Below are 22,053 nucleotides of genomic sequence, written 5' to 3'. Positions count from 1 at the left end.
TTATTTCTGACACCTAATTTTGACATCATGGGGCTCAGAGGCTTCATTTATATGATTAGTATGATTAGTTATTGTCTTGCTAATGAGGGCCACAAGTTTCTGCCCCATGTTCATAGAAGTGTTATGGTCTTGTTAGATTGACTTATTCATCTGTGATTGTTCATCTGTGATGTGATCATCTCCGAAGCATGAGATTATTATAGCTTTTAGCGCTTTTATCATCTCTATAATTGTTAGATGATTAGATGGTATATTTGTAGAGTATTTATGTGTTGTTTTGTTTGAACATATTTTTATTGTACTGTCTTTTCTTCAATAAATCTTTAAAATATGTCATTACCTGTGCTGTTCATGTTCAAGTGCTATCATCTGTGATATTCATACTTTGTGTTTGCACAATTTAACTTGATCATGATTCATTCTTTTTTCCCCCATGAATTTTTTCCCTTACATTGGTCTCCATATTTTCTATATCTCTCTTCCTTTTCTCCCACTCTTGTGCAGATAGCTCCTCCAAGAAGACAAAGTCTAGTTCAGAGGAGAGTAGATCCGAGATATATGGTAAGCTAATGTAGCCAATTCCGCCTTGCACCTTCCTTCATGCTGTTTCCCTTTTTAAAATAACTGCAGCCTTCCTCTGTCTGCTCTGCATGGCATGACCTACTGCAGGGAAGGGGAGCCTGGGGTTTTAATGTGGCTGTGATATGGAAGCGTAAGTTGCTAGAAACTAACTTTGTAGAGTAGAATAGGCCACATTGCTCATCTTCTCTTTCATCTTGTTTATGTTTAGGAAAGTGATTATCTCTAATATGTTTGGGTCAGGTTCCTCTAGATAACATGGTTGGGCATTCAATTCCTTGCTGTCTTCTTCCCATGCCCCATTTGCAGAGTTTGGATCATGTAGAATTTCATCAATGCTACCAGTCTTTGCCTCTAGTAGAATGCTGGTATAATTTAATGTATTAGCAGTTTTTTTGGAATTTTTATTTTTTGTTTCTTTATTTTAACTGCTCAGTCTTCTTGATTGCTGTTCTTGTATAATTTATCCACAATAGTAAACATACCTTAAGTGTTTTATTATTGTAACTTGAAGAATGTGTCTGTGTCTTTCATAAGTTTTCCCTGAAGCTTATTCTGAATGGGAAATTTTTAAAATGGCACCTTTTAAAAATAATCTTTACAAAGAGCAGGTTTAACCTGAATGGTCAACTTTTGCAACACATGATTAGATCACTAATATTCCAGATTGTGTCCTGTCTTCTAAGTATAATATAAACCATATTTTTCAAGTTCATATTATTCCTTTTCCTTTGCACAGTTTTACCTTTCGTTTTTCCTTGTGTTAAAATCTAATTAGATGTTTGAAAAAGGGAAAAAGAAATACTGCTTGGAACTAAGAAATAATCTCTGAAAGACTCAGAAGTTCTTTCTTCTTAGAAGATTCCAAATTTGCCCTCAAAGGAAAACCACGTCTTCTTTAATAGAGCCAAAAATCTCTCAAGTAGAAGTTGCCACAGGTGCAACTGTTTCCTAGCTTGACATATATGAAAGGGAAAAAAATGAAACTGCCCCTGCCCCCTCTTAAGACATTTTGTAATTTATATCTCCTGACACTTGAACCCATAATATCAGATACTTTTAATATTATGAGGCCCAGTATTTGGTTTATAAACCAGTTAATGCTTTGTTTATAAACCAGTTGATGCTTCTTTGCTAGATACATACACATGGTTCTTGTCCTAAGTTTTTGTGACAAGTGCTTTTTCTATGTAGTTAAACTTTTACAGTGATTTAACAGGAATGTGTACCTTGCCGATGGCATGTCAAGTTATATGCTTTTCTTCCAAAGTATTTGGCTCCACATAAGTAAAAAATAGCTTCTGAATTTCGGTGAGACTCGTTTCCGTTCTATATACAGAGCTTCCTATGGTTTATTCTCTCCCTTAGGAATGGGGGACCTATCTTTATAGCTCCATTCATTTCCAGTAGCCTTTGCAGTGTTGTATTTCATCTCCCCCCCCATTTTTCCTAGATCTGTGGTATGTATGCAAAAGCTCTCTATATACTTACAGATGATAGGATGTTTGCTTTGGATGACAGGATGATAGGTATGTATGAAAGCTTGCTGTTTTGATTTGGATGTTAATATTTCAATTATAGGAATATTAGCACTAGTGGAGAAATGCTATTGGCTTGGTAGTAATAGAAACTTTTAAGTGGTAATGAGAAGTAAGTTTGTTGGCTTCTCTGTGTGTTTCTTTTCTTGAGAACCCTTGAAATGCCTTTTTTGTGAAGGAAAATGAGTCCTCAAAAAAGCACTTATCAGAGGGATTAATTGATCAGAACAGAGTCAGCATGCTAAGTTAATCTCTTGGACATTACAAATATTTTATTACCTGTGGTGAATAGGGCTTCTTCAGACTATGTAGTTAGCATGGGTAAAAAAAAAAAAACTCTCTATTGAGGCAAAGAAAGCTTGGAAATACGGAATATGAGAGTAGAGTCACCACAACTGGTGACATTGCTTTAGTGTAAGGTCTGTCTCTTAAGAAGCTAACTTCTAACTTTTGAGATTATACATTGTCTTGGAGTAAAATTCATTAGCTGGATACTTAACACAAATGCTAGTTATTCACTTACAGATTATTTATTTTAAACTTTTACCCATTTTTAGACCTCTTTTATCAGGTAGATTTACTTTGTTCATTTTAAAAGAAACCAAGCGTTTGTTTTATATTGACTTCTTTCTTAAGCTTCTGCCCAGTGAAGTAGGTCAATATTTCATATCTCCTAGTTTTTCCCTCTATAACTTTTTGGAGTCTGTTATTGATCATGTACAGATGTATTTTCTGATTTGCAATTTTAATGGTACATAATTTTCTATTTTTCTCAATATTGTAATGGAGGAATATTGTGGAGATTTTTGGTATGTGTGGGATACAAGAGATTTAATGGGAGTTTTTGATTAGAACACTTCTTCTAACTTCTGTCTTGGTTTCATGAAGAGATTCCAGCTGATTATATTTACATGAAAATAAGCGATGCCTTTTTCAAGCTCCTGGTCTGCTATGACAAAATATCAGAGATTTGCCTTAAACAACAGAAATTTATTTTCTCACAGTTTTTGGAGGCTAGAAGTATGAGATCAGGATGCCAGCATGGTTGGGGTTCTGGTGAGAGCTGTTCTGGCTCATAGGTGGCCACCTTGCCCTTCTTCTCACATGATCTTTCCTTGGTGCAAGCACATTTAGAGAGAGAGAGAAAAGGGGCACTCTGATGTCTCTTCTTATATGGACACCAATCCCTTCATAAGACCCTACTTCATGACTTCATCTAACTATAATTACCCCCAAAGGCTCTATCTCCAAATATCACATTGTGTGTTAGGGCTCAACATAGGAATTTTGTGGGGGACACAACATTCAGTTCATAACAGAAACGAACTGTTAGTACTTGAAATATCCTTGTTTGGATACTTCGGAGTTTTTTTTGTTTGTTTTTTTTTAAAATTCATGTTTTTTTCTTATTCAAGCTCTGGTATCTGTAAAAAAAGAAGAGTTCTTAGTTTTGATTCTTACTTCACCAAGTTATTATTTTCTCTCTTTTCTTCTTTAACATTGCAAGAGCATTCTACAACATGAATATTCTATCCTTACAAATCATTCACTTATTGACCTCTTCTGGAAAGTAAACCAAAATGTCCTACTTGAAAATCTATGAACTTTTTCTCAGTTCTCACTTTCCCTCTGAACCATTTGGCAATGCTGATGCCTTTTCTTTGGTTTTCTATAATGTCAACCTAGTTTTTTTCTCTTTGTAATTATTCTGTCTTTACTTGATTGCTTTTCCTCTTATAAATGTAGATGTCACGGGAGTTTCTGTCCCTGTGTATTTCCCCCTTTTCCAGCTTTATATTTTTAACTATTTGCTTACTGCTTTCATCTAATTGTCCTTCAAATTCAGAATGACCAATACGGAATTTATTATTGTCCCCTATGCTACAAATCAGTCTTCCTCTTGACTTTCTGGTTCTTTTAATGGCACTTTCATTCTTCCGTTAAGGTAGTCTTTTTTCTTTTTTTTTTAATTGAGGAATATTGGGGAACAGTGTGTTTCTCCAGGACCCTTCAGCTCCAAGTCATTGTCCTTCAATCTAGTCATGGAGGGCGCAGCTCAGCTTCAAGTCCATTCGCCGTTTTCAATCTTTAGTTGCAGGGAGCGCAGCCCACCATCTGAACCAGCAACCTTGTTAAGAGCTCGCTGTCTAAACCAACTGAGCCATCTGGCCGCCCCTCCGGAAGCTCAGCGGCAGCTCGTTGTCTTCAGTCTAGTTGTGGAGGGTGCAGCTCACTGGCCCATGTAGGAATCGAACCGGCATCCCTGTTGTTCAGAGCACTGAGCCATCTGGCCAGCCCCGTTAAGGTAGTCTTACTTCCTTCAAGTTATCTTTGACTTCTTCATTTAACTGGTCATCTCTGATCAACTATTTACGAGGTCCCATTGATTCTAACCATCACATTATTTTTCATCCCTCACTCTTTGTTTCCATCCCCACTACTTTGTTCAGTTTTTCATCATTTCATTAAACAGACTGATAACTTTCTTTCACTTCAATTTCACATTGATTCACTTCCTGTTCTCTATTTTTCTGTATTCTGTCACGTTAATATACTAAATTAAGAATTTGGACATTCAGTTGCTAAGAAATACAAAGTTATTGAGATATGCCATCATTTGTTCCCAATTTATCATTCTAGCTCAGTTTATTACTATTCACCTAAATGTACCAGACTCTCCTTCACATTTTATTTCCCAAATATGGCCAGGTATTCTTTCTTGTTCATGCCATTCCCACTGTCTTGAAAAGGTTTACCTCATGTGACTCCTTGTTAGAATCCTCCCCATCCTTTCAGGCCCGTTTCAAATACCGGCTTCTTTGTAGAGCTTTCCTAGATTTGCCCAGCTACTTTTGTTTCTAAACTTTGGCATCCTGCTTTGTATCCAGTACTTGTACTTACGAATATATTCGTCTTTGCATCTCTCAGAATGCTTGGCACACTGGAGGCACTCCTTGAGTTTTGAATCAGTGATTGTTGAGATTGGGATGAGTATTTTCATATAGAGAATTGATGAAATAAAATGTTGATTCATCTTAATTGGATTTTTCTTCTGAAAAAAATTTAAGATAGAAGAAAATAATTTAGAAAAGAGACTTATTGTTACTAATAGTCAAAAAAATGAAATCGGGGTGGCTGGGTGGCTCAGGCTGTTGGAACACTGTGCTCCTAACGCCGAGTCACAGGTTCAATTCCCACATGGGCCAGGGAGCTGCATCCTCCACAACTAGACTGAGAACAATGGCTTGAATTGGAGTTGGCAGTGGGGATGGGGAAAAAAAAGTTACAAAAAAAAAAAAAAAGAATGAAATCAGCATACTTGGAAGTTAAGGCTCCTCTTGCCAGCAGCAGTGTACATTTAGAATCAAGAAGCTTCTTTTGTTTTTTTTTTTAATTAATTTATTAATTTTATTAGTTTCAGGTTGTACAAAACAATGTAATAGTTAGACATTTACACCCTTCACAAAGTGATAACCCTCCTCCCCAATCTACTATCCCTTTGACATCATATTTAGCTGTTAATCAAAGGATTATCTTAGGTCTTACTCATAAAACATGTACGTTTGGCTACACTTTAAAAATGAGCCCTTTTTATGAGGCTGCACGCAGTCTTTCTCCACACCCTTCCCTGAAGCTAACTGTTAAGAGATGAGACTTAGAGAAGCTTGATTGTGTAATAAAATCAAAGGTGAAGAAAGACTAATGTTCTTTCACTAAAGTAAATGCAGTGTGAAGGTTAAGCATGTTGCCTTTCATATTTAAACACTCCATTTTCATTAATTTGCTATTTGTCAGTGTAGTTGTTGCCTGTTTTCAGGAATGTATTAATAGTGAATTTCCTCACCTTTTTTTAGAGTACCGTTTTATGACCTCTTCCCTTCCCCACTACAAAAGATTACAAAGACCTAATTTTTTTCACTTTCAAATACAACCGTTGGTAATTATCTTTTGAGTGAAAACAATCTCTTTTATATTGGTTTCAAATACCAAATCATTGTAACGGGGGAGAAAAGTCCTTTTTAGAAAGACAAAATAAATAAGGAAATGATAGTATTTATGTAAATTTGATAGAACATCTTTACTTAACTGATGAAATGAAGCCTGATATCTGTTATAAGCTTCTAGGTGAAATATCATAATTCTTAAAAAACAGAAAATAAAAGTGTGTTTGTAACTAGAGGACTTATTTTAGGTAGATGGGAATCAGATTATTTTAGCCAGGGCAAAGGTTAATGTTCTTATAGAAGTATTTCTCTACTTTGCATAGTTTTCAGGGCTATGATTTTACTTAAAAAGTGATTGAATGTGATTTATTTAAAATTTATTTTATGTAAAATAAGTTCAAATTTAATTATTAAATATTCATTGGGCACCTATTATATGCCAGGTGGATTCTAAAGGGATAGGGATACAAAGATAATAGGAGACTATCCTGCTTTCTGGAAGTTCACAGTCTAGGACAAAAGAAAGAATTGTTATACATTTTGGTAAGTACAATAATAGAAATATACACTAGTTTACCAATACTCCATGTCTACTTAAAAAATAGATAGTTGTGAAAAATTTTCCCATATGGCCTAAAAACAATAAGAATAAAGAAGTATTACTATGACTAAATTTCAAGAAAGTTTAAGCCTTATCATTATCTTACTTGTTGAGTACTTTCTCTGCCTGTCTTCATACAAAGTGCTTGGATACAGCTCTTTTTTTTTTTCATTTTTTAAATTAGTTTCAGGTGTACAAAGCAATGTAATAGTTAGACATTCATACCCCTCACAAAGCGATAACAGCCTTCCCCCACCTACTACCCCTTTGACATCGCATATAGCTGTTACAAGTCCATTGACTGTATTCCTTATACTGTTCTCCACATCTCGTGACCGTATATATATATGGTTTCTATATATATATATATATATATATATGTAATTATAGTTGACATTCAATATTATTCCGCTTCAGCTTCAGGTGTACCACACACTGGTCAGGGATTTATACCATCCATGAAGTGGTCTCCCTAATAAGACAAGTGCCCATCTGGCACCTTACAAAAGCTTTACAACATTATTGATTATATTCCCCAAAACTGTCTTTCATATCCCTGTGGCCATCTTGTGGCTACCAATTTATGCTCTCTAATCCCTCACCTTCTCCCTCATCCCCACCCTCCTCCCCTCTAGCAACCATAAGTTTTTTCTCTATATATATCTCTGAGACTATTTGTGATATAGCTCATGTTAAAGTGGTTTTTGTGACCTTATAAAAACTCATATTGAGAGATAAACATTTGTATGATAATTATAATTAATAATCTTTATACCAAACAATAAGAGATTTAGCAAAACCAACTATGGGCTATATGATTGTAAAAATCAGAAAAAGTAAAACATTAAATTTGAAAATGGCTACTTTGGAGTTAGGATTCCACTTTTATCTTTCCCTTCTTTTATAACATATAGGGCCTGTTATCTGTACCATACTCTGATTCTTAATAGGACATTGTCATTGTTTCCCTGTTTGTTTCTATTGCCCTTCCCTGCCAAGATTTTAACTTTGAGAGCAAAGACTTCTGGTAGTTTTATATTCTTCACATCTATAGACTGCACAGTTAAATAACTAGTAGACAGGTTCGATACAAATTGCTAAAACAAAGTAGATTTTTTTTTGGTCAAAAAGGACATTTCAAAGATATGATAATTTAGTCAGTATTGATGATTCAGTGTTAAGGGTGCAATTTATCCTTTATAGTGGGTTAAAACAGCTGCTGGTGTACAAAGAACATTACTCTCAAGAAAAACAAACGTTTTATTTGATTTTGAATGGGAAGGATTATAGTAGATCTAAACATTTGAGAGACTGGACTTCTGAATTTTGTATGGTATGACAGCTTAGTTTTCAGTTAATTATCTAAGTTTATGCAGATGGCATAAGTTCATAAGACAGAATAATATCATTAACTTGAACTCCACAGATTCTGAACTGGCTGTATATGTAAGGTATGTTTTCATTTTGAATTGGTCTTGTTATTCTTACATGTAAAGGTACACCAGATTCTCAGTTTAGTAGATAGATTTAGAATAATAATAAATGGACAATATGGTGGGGTTGGGGAGAAGAGAAAGATGAATAGGCTATGCACATAGCACTTTCTCCTTTGTTCCTCATCTTCTCCTTTTGTTGTAGAATTAAAAGGGAACGTTACCAGACTGAATAATTTTTAACTGGAGAAAACAGGTTTGCAGTATTTTGAGGGAATCCTAATATATTTACTCAATCCTTAGCAGTCTTTAAGGACCCTAGGCATATTTTTTAAAATTGACTCTGCGGTGGTATTTTTTTTTCTCAGATCACCTCCCTTTCTGAGATTCCATCCATCTCTAGACTTCTCTACTTTTCCAATTTTCATTAAAATCATTAGCGATTTTTAAAAAAAAAGGTTCTTCTGTGTCTGAACCTATGCCGGGTCCTGAGAGAAGATTATAAACAAGATAGAGCCCCTGTGCTATTAAAGCATACAGTCTTATGAGAGGATAAAAGCAAATCAGAATCAAATGATACTATGGAGTAAATAGAGAGTGCAGTGGGAGTCTATAAGGAAAAGCTTACAGGGGGAGATGATTTTGTTTCTTGAGGCTTTCTTGTTGCTCATCTTCTAAAGTTACTTATCACAAGAAGCCCTGCTCTGTTAAATTTTCCTTCTCTCTTCCTTCCCCATTTAACACTAATTTGCTTGTCTGGTAAAACAAAACAATTTAGACAAACACATAAATGAGGAGCATTTGCAATGTTAGGAGATTGTTAACACAAAAGTGTTTTCCATGGATTTTTAATTGATGGCACTGATAGGCGAGTAATGTATTTCTGAGCAGGGAAATCCAAGGACAACCTACTCCCAATCACAATAAAAGAATACTTAACGTTTCTGAGCCCTGAGTGTTTGTCGGGCACTAGGCTAATCGTGCTTGTGAAATTAAGATGAAATACAAAACCATACCAAACTCTTAACCCTCAGAACGCTTTCCCCTCATTTTTTTACAAGCACCCTATTCTCTACAGGAACCTGAAAAAAAAAAGTCTGCTTAAGAAGTCCAGTGGCTTAAGCACAACGAACACCAAACTTAGAAACCTTGAATTCACTGATTTTCAGCCCTTGTAGGAACTGGGAGGGATAGACAGCATATGAAAAAATATATATTCATTTTGCAGGTATCTTGATTTTTATTTTAAAGCCACAATATATAATTCATTTTTAAATTGTAAATAATTGTAAAAGAGGTTTATGTTTCCAAAATGGATTTTAAAAGATTCCTGTAAAATATTTTGAGATTCTCTGATTCATGTATTTATTGTATTATGTACTAGAAATTTAAAAAGAATGCCTCTTTTCTTGATTTTGTGTATTCATAACCAGTCTATTTAAAGTTTTTTCTAATTACTTGAAGGAAGCAACATTAAGCAAAGGAAAAAGGTTGAATTGTGATGGGTTATTTTTCCTCTGCCCCCACTACAATTTACTGTTTTGTTGGAGTGGTAAATTCAAATCCTATTTAGTATTTAGTAGTCTCTTGAGTTGAGGGGGAACACCATTTCTTTTTTTCAGTTTCAATTATTTTATATTAGTGTCAGGTGTACAGTGTAGTGGATACACATTTATATAATTTATACAGTGATCCCCCTGATTAGTCTAGTACTCACCTGGTGCTATACATAGTTGTTGCAACATCATTGACTATATTCTCTATGCTGTACTTAAATCCCCGTGACTGTTTCTTAACTACCAATTTGTATTTCTTAATCCCTTCACCTTTTTCACCCAGTGTCCCAACCTCCCTCCTCTCTGGCACCATAAGTCTTTTTCTCTGTATCTGAGTCTGTTTCTGTTATTTTTTTGTTTGTTTGTTTTGTTCTTTAGATACCACATATAAGTGAGATCATATGGTATCAGTCTTTCTCAGTCTGACTTTTTTCACTTAGCACAATACCCTCTGTGATCCATCCACATTGCCACAGATGGTAAGATTTCATTCTTTTTTATGGCCAAGTAATATTCCATTGTATATATGTACCACATCTTCTTTATCCAGTTCTATTGATGAGCACTTGGGCTGCTTCCAAGTCTTGGCTATTGTAAATAGAGTTGCACTGAATATAGGGGTGCATATGTCTTTTGGAATTAGTGTTTTGGAGTTCTTCAGATAAATACCCAGAAGTGAAATTGCTGGGTCATATGGTCGTTCTATTTTGAATTTTTTGAGGAACCTCCAAACCATTTTTCATTGTGGCTACACCAATTTGCAATCCCACCAGCAGTGTACCAGTGTTCTTGTTTCTCTGCATCCTCGTCAACACTCGTTGTTTGTTGATTTATTGATGATAGCCATCCTGACAAGACAAGGATACCCATTTTCACCACTTTTCACCACTACCACAATACTTCAACGTAGTATTGGAAGTCGTAGCCACAGCAATCAGATTAAAAAAAAGAAATAAAAGGCATCCAGATTGGAAATGAAGAAGTCATTTTCAGATGACATGGTACCATACATAGAAAACCTGAAAGATTCCACCAAAAAACTATTAGAATGATAAATGAATTCAGTAAAGTAGCAGGATACAAAATTAATATGCAGAAATTGGTTGCATTTTTATACACCTATAACACATTATCAGAAAGAGCAATCAAGAAAGCAATCCCATTTACAATTGCATCAAAAAAAAAAAAAAAGGCAGATGGGTGGCTCAGTTGGTTAGAGCATGAGCTCTGGACAACAAGGCTGCCGGTTCGATTCCCACATGGGCCAGCAAGCTGCGCCCTCTGCACCTAGAATGAAGACAAAGAGCTGCCGCTGAGCTCCCTGGCAGCTGGATGGCTCAGTTGGTTGGAGCGCGTGCTCTCAACCACAAGGTTGCCGGTTCAACTCCCCAAAGGATGGTGGGTTGCGCCCCCTGCAACTAACAACAGGCGACTGGACTTTGAGCTGAGCTGCGCCCTCCACAAATAAGATTGAAAGGACAACAACTTGACGTGGATGGAGCTGATGGGTCTTGGGAAAAACACAGAGTTGCCCAATAAAAAGTCCTGGTTATACACACTATTAACCAATAAAGTCCTGTTTCCCTTCCCCAATAAAATCTTAAAAAAAAAAAAAAAGGTGTTTAAAAAAAAAACACCTAGGAATAAATTTAACCAAGGAGATAAAAGACCTGTACTTGGAAAACTATAAGACATTGAAGAAGATACAAATAAATGGAAGCATGTACCATGTTCATGGATAGGAAGAATTAACATTGTTAAAATGTCCATACTACCCAAAGCAATCTATAGATTCAGTGCAATCCCTATCAAAATACAATGGTATTTTTTATAGAACTAGAACAAATCTTAAATGTTATATGGAACCACAAAAACACCAAATAGCCCCAGCAATCTTGAGAAAGAAGAACAAAATTGAAGGTATCAAGCTGTTTGGTATCACACTATACTACAAGGCTATAGTAACCAAAATAACACATACTGGCATAAAAACATACTGGCATAAAAACAAACACATAGATCAATGGAACAGAATAGAGAGCCCAGAAATAAACCCATACGTATGTGGTCATTTAATCTATGACAAAGGAGTTAAGGACATACAGTTGGGTAAAGACAGCCTATTCAATAAATGGTGTTGGTAACACATTTTTTTAAATGTTGAAAATCAACTTTCTTGGGGCACAATTTACCTAAAATAAGATGCATTCATTTTAAGTGTTCAGTGATTTTGACAATTGAATATACTCATGTAACCATTACCTTAATTAAGAAATAGGACATTTCCATCACCCCAGAAAGTTCCTTCATGTTTTTTGCAGTCATTCTCCCCACCCTGACCTTAGGCAACTATTAATCTGCTTTTTGTTACTATAGTTTAGTTTTTCTGTTTTATGTCGGAATCAAAGTGTGTACTGTCTTTTCTATCTGTCATATTTTGCTTAACATAATGTTTTTATTATTCATCCATGTATGAGTAGTTCCTGCTTTTGTTTTTCTTGCTAAGTAGTATTTTACTGTAATCGATAGACCACCATTTGTTTATTCACTCATCTGTTGATGGAAATTTGAGTTGTGTCTAGGTTTTGGCTCTTATGAACAAGAATCTGCTATGAACATTTGTCTACCAATCTTTATGTGGGCATGAGTTTTTCTCTTGGTAGTGAAATTGTTGGGTCCTATGTAACTGTACGATTAAGTTCTGACAATTAAGGTCGAAAACTATTTGCATCGATGTTGCTAAGCTGTTTTGATATCAGAGGGATTATTCATTGTGAATTTGTACCAATTGGACAAACAGTTAACCATGTTTACTATTTGGAAGTGCTGAAAAGGCTGCATGAAAAAGTTAGACGACCTGAACTTTTCGCCAACAATTCATGGCTCTTGAATCATGACAGTGCACCAGCTCACACGGCACTGTCTGTGAGGGAGTTTTTAGCCATTAAACAAATCACTGTATTGGAACACCCTCCCTACTCACCTGATCTGGCCCCCAATGACTTCTTTCTTTACTCGAAGATAAAGGAAATATTGAAAGGAAGACATTTTGATGACATTGAGGACATCAGTGGTAATATGATGATAGCTCTGATGGCCATTCCAGAAAAAGAGTTCCAAAATTGCCTTGAAGGGTGGACTAGGTGCTGGTGTCGGTGCATAGTTTCCCAAGGGGAATACTTCGAAGGTGACCATGGTGATACTCAGCAGTGAGGTATGTAGCAGTTTTTCTAGGATGAGTTTGCAAACTTAATTGTCAAGCCTCCGTATGCTCACCTTTCTAAGAAATTTCCAAATTGTTTTTCAAAGTGTACCATTTTACACTTCCACCAGCAATGTATGAACATTCCAGTTGCTCCACATCAGTGTCAACACGTGATATTTTCAGTCTTCTTTTAGCATTTCCCGTTTGTGTAGGGTGGTATCTCATTGTGGTTTTAATTTGCATTTTTTGTAAGACTGCAAATGTTGAATACCTCTGCATGTCCTTATTGGCCATTGGTGTATCTTTTCTTTGTGATGTGTTTATTTAAATCTTTTGTCCCTTTTAAAATGTGTCTTCCATTTTTGAATTGTAGAGTTGTTTTATAAAAATATATATACATATTTATAAATATATTTATATAATTTAGATATAAGTCCTTTATCAGATATTTGTATTGTATTTTCTCCCAGTCTGTGGCTTGCCTTTTCATTTTCTTAGTTTCTTTTGAAGAGCAGATGTTTTAAATTTTGAGTCCAATTTACCAGTTTCTTTTTTTATAGTTGGTGCATTTTGCATCCTAAATGATCTCTGCCTACCCTAAGGTCTTGAAGATTTTCTCTTATGTTTTCTTATGAATAGTTTTAGCTTTATGTTTAGGTCCCTGATCTGCTTTAAGTTTGTTTTTGTGTAGGGTTATGAGTTAAAATTCAAGATTCATATTTTCCATGATGGGATCCAGTTAATCCAGTCTTTCATCTGTGGTAGGCTCACATACTTGTGATATTTCATTAACAGCAGGAAATATATATATATATATATACATATATATATGTGTGTGTGTGTGTGTGTGTGTATGTATATACATACACATATATATGTACATATGTGCAATCTTTAACATATTGTTTGATGTGTACATCAGACTTATTTAAAAGATGGCTGTGTATTAAAATTTTTATTTTGAATAATTTTTATTTTTGTTATCACTATACATGTTATATATGTTATTTTGCATATTATTTATATATTGATTTTTGGTCAAATGCTTAGATTTTGCAAAGCTGAAAGTATATATTAAATCTTTGGTTAACACAGAGTCCGGAATCTTCATATCTGAGCCATAATAAAACAGCTGGGTACTAATCAGGGTTGTGTTAAGGCACATCCCTATTCCTTTGATTGTGGTCCTCTTTGTCTCACCTTACCTTGAAAATTTTCCTTTACTGTTAAACTAGAAGGAAAACAAATTTCTCCTGTAGAAATCAGGTCAGTATATAAAAGAGATAAAATAATTGGTTTAGCTCACAGATTCTTTCTTTATCTTTTCTACTTTTTTCTCCATTCTGTTTATTTTTTCTGTGAGCCAAGGTCTTTTTTCCCTTTGAACTCTTTCCTTTTTCGCTCTCTTTTTGGAGAAGAGATGTAGGTGCTCTGCAAGCATCTCCTTTCTTTATATAGTCTGTTTCCTGCATGTAATTTCCTGAGAATGAAATTGGATTTCTCTAGTTTACTGTGGGTGGCTTATAGCGTAATGTCCCAAAGTGTTTTAATTGGAGGGGGGAGTGTTAAACACCAGTTAGAACCAAAAATAGGGTGAGGGGGACTTTGTATTACAAATAAATAGCATAAATGCAAATGTGCTTTCCTTCCGTCTCCTCTCTAATACTTCATCTTTTCCAGTTTATCTTAGCTATTTTTAATCTTGAAGCAATTCTAATCTACCTCTCCAGTGAGAAACCAATATATGTGACTTTTTGGTGTTCTTCTGTTTGTTTTGTTTGTGGGGTTAGTGCTGTCATTTTGTATATGGATTTCATGTGCTACCTTGTGTTTCTCCAGAAAGAGTACAGTCCATTACTAATATGTAATTACTGTTTTTTTCTCTTCCTTGTCTCCTTACCCTGTGGTTCTTGTGCAGGTCTTGTTCAGCGTTGTGTGATCATCCAGAAGGATGACAATGGATTTGGGCTGACGGTCAGTGGAGACAATCCTGTCTTCGTACAGTCTGTCAAAGAAGGCAAGGCATTTTTTAAAACAGTCTTGTCACTTGGGAGCAAACAGTAAGAATAGAAAAACCTAAATAATGTCTATAGACCAGAATAAAATAATAACATACACTGTGGATTTTATGGCCTGATGTGCTCGATTTGTCTTTTGTGTCATAGTTTTAGGCATGGATTTACCCCAGTTGATTTTCTTTGTACTTTATAGAAAGAAAACAGTTTTTATGTAGTTTTAGAAATCGTATGACTCTATGGTCATGATACTTTATGCATCATCACTTACAGAAGTTTGTGCAGTATTATTTCTTTATGGCACCAGAGATATTTTGGTAGAGACAGATTAATCAGAAAGGCTCCAAAATATCAATTATTTTCCCCAAACAACATCTTCTGCTTTTACTATGATTGAATGCTTCCTTTATATTGGGTGTTGTAATTTGAGGTAGGTATTTTTTATCCCCTTTTTATAGGTGATATTAAGGCTTGGAGTAAAAAAAAAACAAAACAAAAAGCATAAAATCAGTCTAAGGTCACATAACCAGTGAGTGACAGGGGCAGCATTTGAATGTAAAAGTGTCTGACTTTATAGTTCTTAACCACTTTGTTATGCTGCCTCGCTTTCAAGAAGATTATCAGTGAAAGCAAATGAATTACAGTTTAAGTAATTAATTTCTCTTACAGATGGAGCAGCCATGCGGGCTGGAGTACAGACAGGTGATAGAATCATCAAGGTAGGAAAAGACTATCATGGAATTTATGGTGGAATTAAAAAACAGAGTATATTAGGCATATTTTGATTTTTTTCACTTGGAATTTTATAAAAAGCATCACATATGATGAAATTGTGGATGATAAAAGCTTATTTCATTCATTTTACAATTAATATTATACTTTACTGAAAGGAATAATGAAAGGCTTGAATAAATGGAATCATATATGTTCTTGGATAGGAGAGGAACTAACTCACTGTTGTGAATACCATTTCTCTCCATATTAATTTGTTAGCAAGAAATTCTCATCAAACTATACTAATAGAATTGGAAGGTGTACCATTACCTGTCAAACTGATCTTTTTTCCATCTAAAGTTTACAAAGTTATAAGAATACCTAAAGAAAAAAAGTGTATTATTTATATGGGTATGTTTGAGGTGAGATGGTGTGGATTAATTTAAAGCAAGTCACTCTTGTCCACCTATCAGTGGAGCACAATAGAGTCCAGAAACAGGCTTGAATTCTGATCAGTAAGGAAAGAATGGATTAGTCAGTAATTACTTTTGAGACAATTGACTAATCTGATTACTTAAAATCAAATTACTATACAGGAAAAGATACCATGAACATATTCACAAAGAATAAACTGGAAAAATATATTTAAAATATATTACAGAGTATATCCTTAATTGTAAAGAACACTTTTCAATTACTGAGAAAAGAATAAATAGTCAAATGGAAAAATGAGCAAAGAATTTTATTAGGTAATTCCCCAAAGTAATTGAAATAAATAATATATTAATACAGGTATGTCCAACCTCACTGATAAAGATAGGTGAAAATATATTTGGTTATCAGAAATTTAAAGATTGATAATACACATTAGGCATAGTTTGGGTATGGTAAAATGGCTACTCATAAGCTTGTTGTGAGTATAAATTAGGTAAAATCTGTTTAGATGGAAATTTATAAATAGGAATCAAAAGTTATATACTCTAAGTAAGTATATAACCTTTGACCAGCAATTTTGCTTTTAGGAACATATCTAAGAAAATAAGTGTACTAGTGTGAAGTGATATGTGTACAGGGAAATTCATTTCAGCTTTATCATATCGAAAACTTGTAAACAACCTAAATATGCATAAACTGAGAGCTAGAAAAAGAAATTATATTTTATCTGCAGCTTTGAAAAAGAATGGATTAGGTCTGTATCTATAATAAAAGATATCCACAATACAATAAAAACTATTAATTTGCAGGAAAAAACAGTTATTATGTATGTGCATATGTGTCTGTTTATGTGGTATGTATATGCTAGAACAGTGTCTCTAAGATTAAACACCATTTTGAACAGTGATCAACTCTGGTGGGCATGATGAGTATACTTTGACTTCTATTTTATACACTGATATATTTGAACTTGTAAATATTTGTATTACTTGTGTCAGAGGACAAAGAATGTGAAATCCATGTTTGATATTTTTACCTTAATTCTTTTTGTTTAGTGGAGATTCTGGATAACATTTAGCCTTTCTGAAAATCACTTTTTTTTATTAGTTTCTGGTGTACAAAGCAATGTAATAGTTAGACATTTATACCCCTCACAAAGTGATAATCCCCCCAATCTACTACCCCTCTGACATCATATATAGCTGTTACAATACCATTGACTGTATTCCCTGTGCTGTACTCCACCTCCCATGACCATAAACACACACACACACACACACACACACACACACACCCATATACATATATATGTATATATATTAATTCTGGTTCACATTCAGTGTTATTCAACTTCAGCTTCAGGTATGTAGCGCAGTGGTCAGGCATCTACCCAGTCTATGAAATGATCTCTCTGATAAGTCCAGTGCCCATCTGGCACCCTACATAATCTTTACAACATTATTGATTGTATTCCCCAAACTGTATCTCATATCCCCGTGACGATATTGTGAGTACTAATTTGTGCTTTCTAATCGCTTTGCCTTCTACTCTGTCCCCAGCCGCTCACGCCCTGTCTAGTAACCATCAGTTGTTGTTTTTTTCTCCTGTATCTCTGAGTCTACTTCTGTTTTGTTTTTTTGTTTATTCTGTTCTTTAGATAACACATATAAGTGAGATCATATGGTATTTGTCTTTCTCAGTCTGACTTATTTCACTCAGCATAATGCTCTTTAGGTCCATCCACGTTGTTGCAAATGGTAAGATTGGGTCATGATGGGGAAACTAAAAGTAAGTTGAATATTACTTTGGAAATACTGCTTATTTTTTCTTCTTTTAAAAAATGTATTATGATTTTGACAAATCAATGAATTTGTAATTAAAAGCAAAGAGATATTTTCTATTTGCGAGAGCCCTTCATTGTGAAGGATTTGTAAAATCTGTTTCGTGGTATGTTTTGTCATCTGTCATCATGGTGCCCTTTTAAATTGTAATGCCCTTTTAAATTGAGGCCTTGTTTTGTGTTCAAGTCCATGATGTTGCTCAGTGTACCTCATAGAACAGTGGTGAAAGTGAATATTGAACCAAATATATACATATTTTAATATATACATAGACCTACTTAATATTATAATTGGTTATATTATGTATAATAATTCCTGAAGTCAGTTTATCCATTGTCTCATTAGAATTTATCTGACATACACTATTTTCATTTTCTTGTAGGTGAATGGAACTTTGGTGACTCACTCAAACCATTTGGAGGTGGTGAAGCTAATTAAATGTAGGTGAATGTTACTTGTTTTCATTGTTTTCCAAAACCATTAAATTGAAGATCAGCAAACATTTTCTGTAATACACCAGATAGTAAATATTTTAGGCTTTATGGGCCATATGGTTTATTACTTGACTTTGTTATTGTAGCACCAAAGCAGCCTTAGACACTATGTAAATGAATGGGTGTGGCAGTGTTTCAATTAAACTTTAATTGCCAAAACCATCTTTGGGCTAGGTTTAAGCCTCTTGGCTAGAGTCTACTTATCCCTGCATTAAAGGTGAAAGTTCTTAACTAAATAACTATCTTCTGTCAATTTCATACATGTGGCTGATTATAATATTCTTGTCATTCTTGGTAATATTGAAAGCATATATTTGAAAGAAATGTATGAGTCACCTGAGAGGGAGGAGATTGAGAAATTGGACGCAATGGCCTGGATGAACTTAAATGGAACTTGAAAAATCATCTAGCATAATCACTTTTCCTTAGATAAGTAAATGATTAAATAATCTAGGGTAATGACCTTCTCTTGGAAACCTCCAGGGTTAAGAATTTATCATCTTCTGCATCAGATTACACCCAGTAAAGTAGACTTTAGAGATAGCTGTTTGTGACCAAGCAGAAACACTATGGTGTTATTTAATTATATTTCTTGTCATTGAATGGACATCTTTAGAATAAATTCAATGAACTGAATTCCTTTTTAGCTTTCTTATTATTTAAATAAAGCAACCCATGAATTCCTTTACCTTTTCATTGCAGTTTTAAATGGTCACTTTGATCATACTTCTTAATTTTAGTATATTTTAAAAGAAATGTGATGATCAAAATTAGATCCCCATACTTGAATACATTTGATATTGAATAAAATTGTAATTTATAAATTTTATGTACTACATAAACAGGAGGGTTTATGATAATATATATATGCCCAATAAACTAACTGTTGCAGAGTATGAAAAGCAAGATTTTTTTTTTAGCTTTTTAAGTTATATATTTCACTCATTCCAATATAATTATAATTTTTACTTAAAAAATTAAATCTTAGGACTAGAGCAATAGATTACTTATCTATTAACGAGAGCCTAGCTAAAAACTTAAAGTAAGCATAAAGCACTCTGAGTATCCAAAGAGATATAAATTTGAAATGCCTAAAACCTGTGTTCTATACTTAATAATGTTACGGATACCAGGACTGGAAAGAACCCAAGCGGCACTCAGAGAGTTAGGAGAGTCAGCTTTATTACGTAGGTGGGCTTAGCGGAATCTTTCCCAAAATACTGAGCCCCTAGCAAGGTTTTGAGCAGGTTTTTATGGGTTGGGCACTTCCTGGAATTGGGGAAGGGGTAGGTGTCATCTGGTGATTGGTTCAGGGTGTGGTTTGGAGGGGGTTATGCGAAAGTGGGCTGGGGCTTAGGCTGGGGACCTCTCTCTTCGCTCGGGCCCATTTTAGATTAGTTTCTCCATCAATAATAGAGCTCTCTCAGACATTCTAGACATAATACAAGTGATATCAAATTAAAGTAGTTTAAAACAACTTAAGAGAAGAAGGGAAGAACTAGGAAGCTATTGGAGGCAAGCACATGTTTAAGTAAATAAGATATATAGATGACTTTCTTAGAAATAAGATTGAAAAATCTTAAAAAGTGTATGTAGTTAAAATTCCCCCAAACATAGCATTGTTGATACCAGTAATTAAGTGTAAAAAGAAAAAGGTTTTAGAACCTCAAACACAGTGAAATAACTGAGAGTGAGTTCCATGGTAGGGTTAAATTGGGGAAAAAAGTGTGAAATACCTGTGAAAGTTCTATTGAAAAGTCTGAGAGAAAGATTTTTGTCATTTAAAGGTCAGTTATCTAAAGAAGTCCTTTATTTGTAAAGTGTCATTTCTTCTTGATGCTAGATAAATAATGAATGTCTTTTGTTGAGTCTTTCTGGTTATGGTTAATTTTGCTTTCTATATTTTTCCCCCCAATAATATACCCAGTGACTTTCTGTCTTCTCCAAATTTTTAAAATTAAAACTCACTATATTTACTGTGTCCACCCCCTCCCCTCAGCTTTTGTAGGGTATTTTCTGTCATATTTATTTTGTAAAGTTAATTTAAAAATGCATCATTATATTCCAGAAAATTAAACTCTGCCTAATTATTATATTCTTAAACTATGATTTTTTAAAATTTGCATTTAAGAAATTAAACACAGCCATTCATAGATGGTTGATATTAACTCACTCTTCTCTAATTAAAAAAAAATATTGGGGGGGTTATAAATTTTATTTGCTTTTAAGTAATATTTAATCTTATGAGTAGTACTTTATTATCTGAAAATGGCATTGTTCTTTAGATTCTGAGAGGCATCACAAATTGGATTATTTTTATGTGGAGAAGTGGTTAGCAGATGATGAAACTTTCTCACATAATTAGATCTTTTAGACCTATCAAAGACTAAGTAGCGAAATGCTGTAAAATTTTTTTTTCAATTTTATTTTCTCTTCCCTCCCCTTTCTTCCATCTCTCCACCCCAAGCTGGTTCCTATGTAGCTCTCACTGTTCAGGGACGCCCACCTGGGTCGCCCCAGATTCCACTTGCCGATTCTGAAGTAGAGCCATCAGTCGTTGGACATGTGTCTCCCATCATGACATCCCCTCATTCACCTGGAGCATCTGGGAATATGGAGAGAATTACTAGTCCTGTGCTCATGGGGGTAAGAATGGAAAAACATCTTTGTAAATGCTCAGTTGCGTAATGCCTTTGCTTTATATTATTAAGAGGTTTGCAGTAGATTCTAGAAGAGAACTTCCTAATATAAAAATTATATAATACAGTTGACCCTTGCACAACATGAGTTTGAACTGCACAGGTCGGTCCATTATACACAGATTTTTTTTTTTTTTTAATAAATACATACTGTACTGTAAATGTATTTTCTCTGCCTTAATAACATTTTCTTTTCTCTAGCTTACATTATTGTAAGAATACAGTATGTTATCAATAAGGCTTCCAGTCAACAGTAGGCTATTCGTAGTTTAAGTTTTGGGGGAGTCAAAAGTTATATGCAGATTTTTGACTGTGCATGGGGGGGTAGCACCCCTAACCCCCCCATTGGTCAACTGTAAAATAGAGTGATTACTGAATATTGGGATAGCAGATTTAATTGAACAAATAAACACCTACCTATACAAAACAGTTTGCCACTCATAAGATATCCTATGTTCAAGGTCCTTATTTATCTTAGAATATATACTTTATGAGGACAGGGTTTTTTTTGTTTTATTTATTGTTGAGACCTTAGTGTCTGAAAAAAGTGCTTAGTACTTGGCATACTTAACAAACCTTTGTTGTTTGAAATTTAATCAAGAGTATACAAGTAATTGTAATACAAAGGCAGAATGTGACATAAGGTAAAAACTATTAAGTTCTATAAGCACTCGAAGGAGAAAGCACATTCAGTTGTGATAAGGAAGGACTTTATGGAAAGCTATTGTTTGAATTGAGCCTTGAAAAACAGGTACATTTAAGTGGTGGCAGTGGAGTGGGAGGCAACCCAGGTAGAGGAAGTAGAGGTGAAGAGCCAAGAAAGCACCAAGTATGTTGGGGAAGTAGCCAGGACTCTTGTTTGGCTGGTGCTTGTTAAGAATTTATGTAGTGAGAGATGAGCTTGAGAAAAGTAAGACTATATATTTTGAAAAATCACAACTCCCAGGCTAATTTACGTGTAACTACACTGTTTCCCCAAAAATAAGACCTAGCCGGACA

The 22,053-nt window shown here is 34.5% G+C and overlaps 1 protein-coding gene across 1 annotated transcript in view; it reads left to right on the top strand.

Moving 5' to 3' along the window:
* ARHGEF12 (Rho guanine nucleotide exchange factor 12) overlaps window positions 1–22,053 on the top strand; it is a 181,538-nt gene that overhangs the window by 61,041 nt on the left and 98,444 nt on the right. The window contains 5 exon segments of the mRNA XM_033102250.1: window positions 505–561; window positions 14,775–14,873; window positions 15,541–15,590; window positions 18,244–18,301; window positions 20,823–21,001. Coding sequence (XP_032958141.1) covers window positions 505–561; window positions 14,775–14,873; window positions 15,541–15,590; window positions 18,244–18,301; window positions 20,823–21,001 — 443 coding nt within the window.

This window comes from Rhinolophus ferrumequinum, unplaced genomic scaffold (genome assembly GCF_004115265.2).
Source record: "Rhinolophus ferrumequinum isolate MPI-CBG mRhiFer1 unplaced genomic scaffold, mRhiFer1_v1.p scaffold_58_arrow_ctg1_1, whole genome shotgun sequence".
Lineage (NCBI taxonomy): Eukaryota > Metazoa > Chordata > Mammalia > Chiroptera > Rhinolophidae > Rhinolophus > Rhinolophus ferrumequinum.
This window is presented reverse-complemented; position numbering and strand designations above follow the sequence as displayed.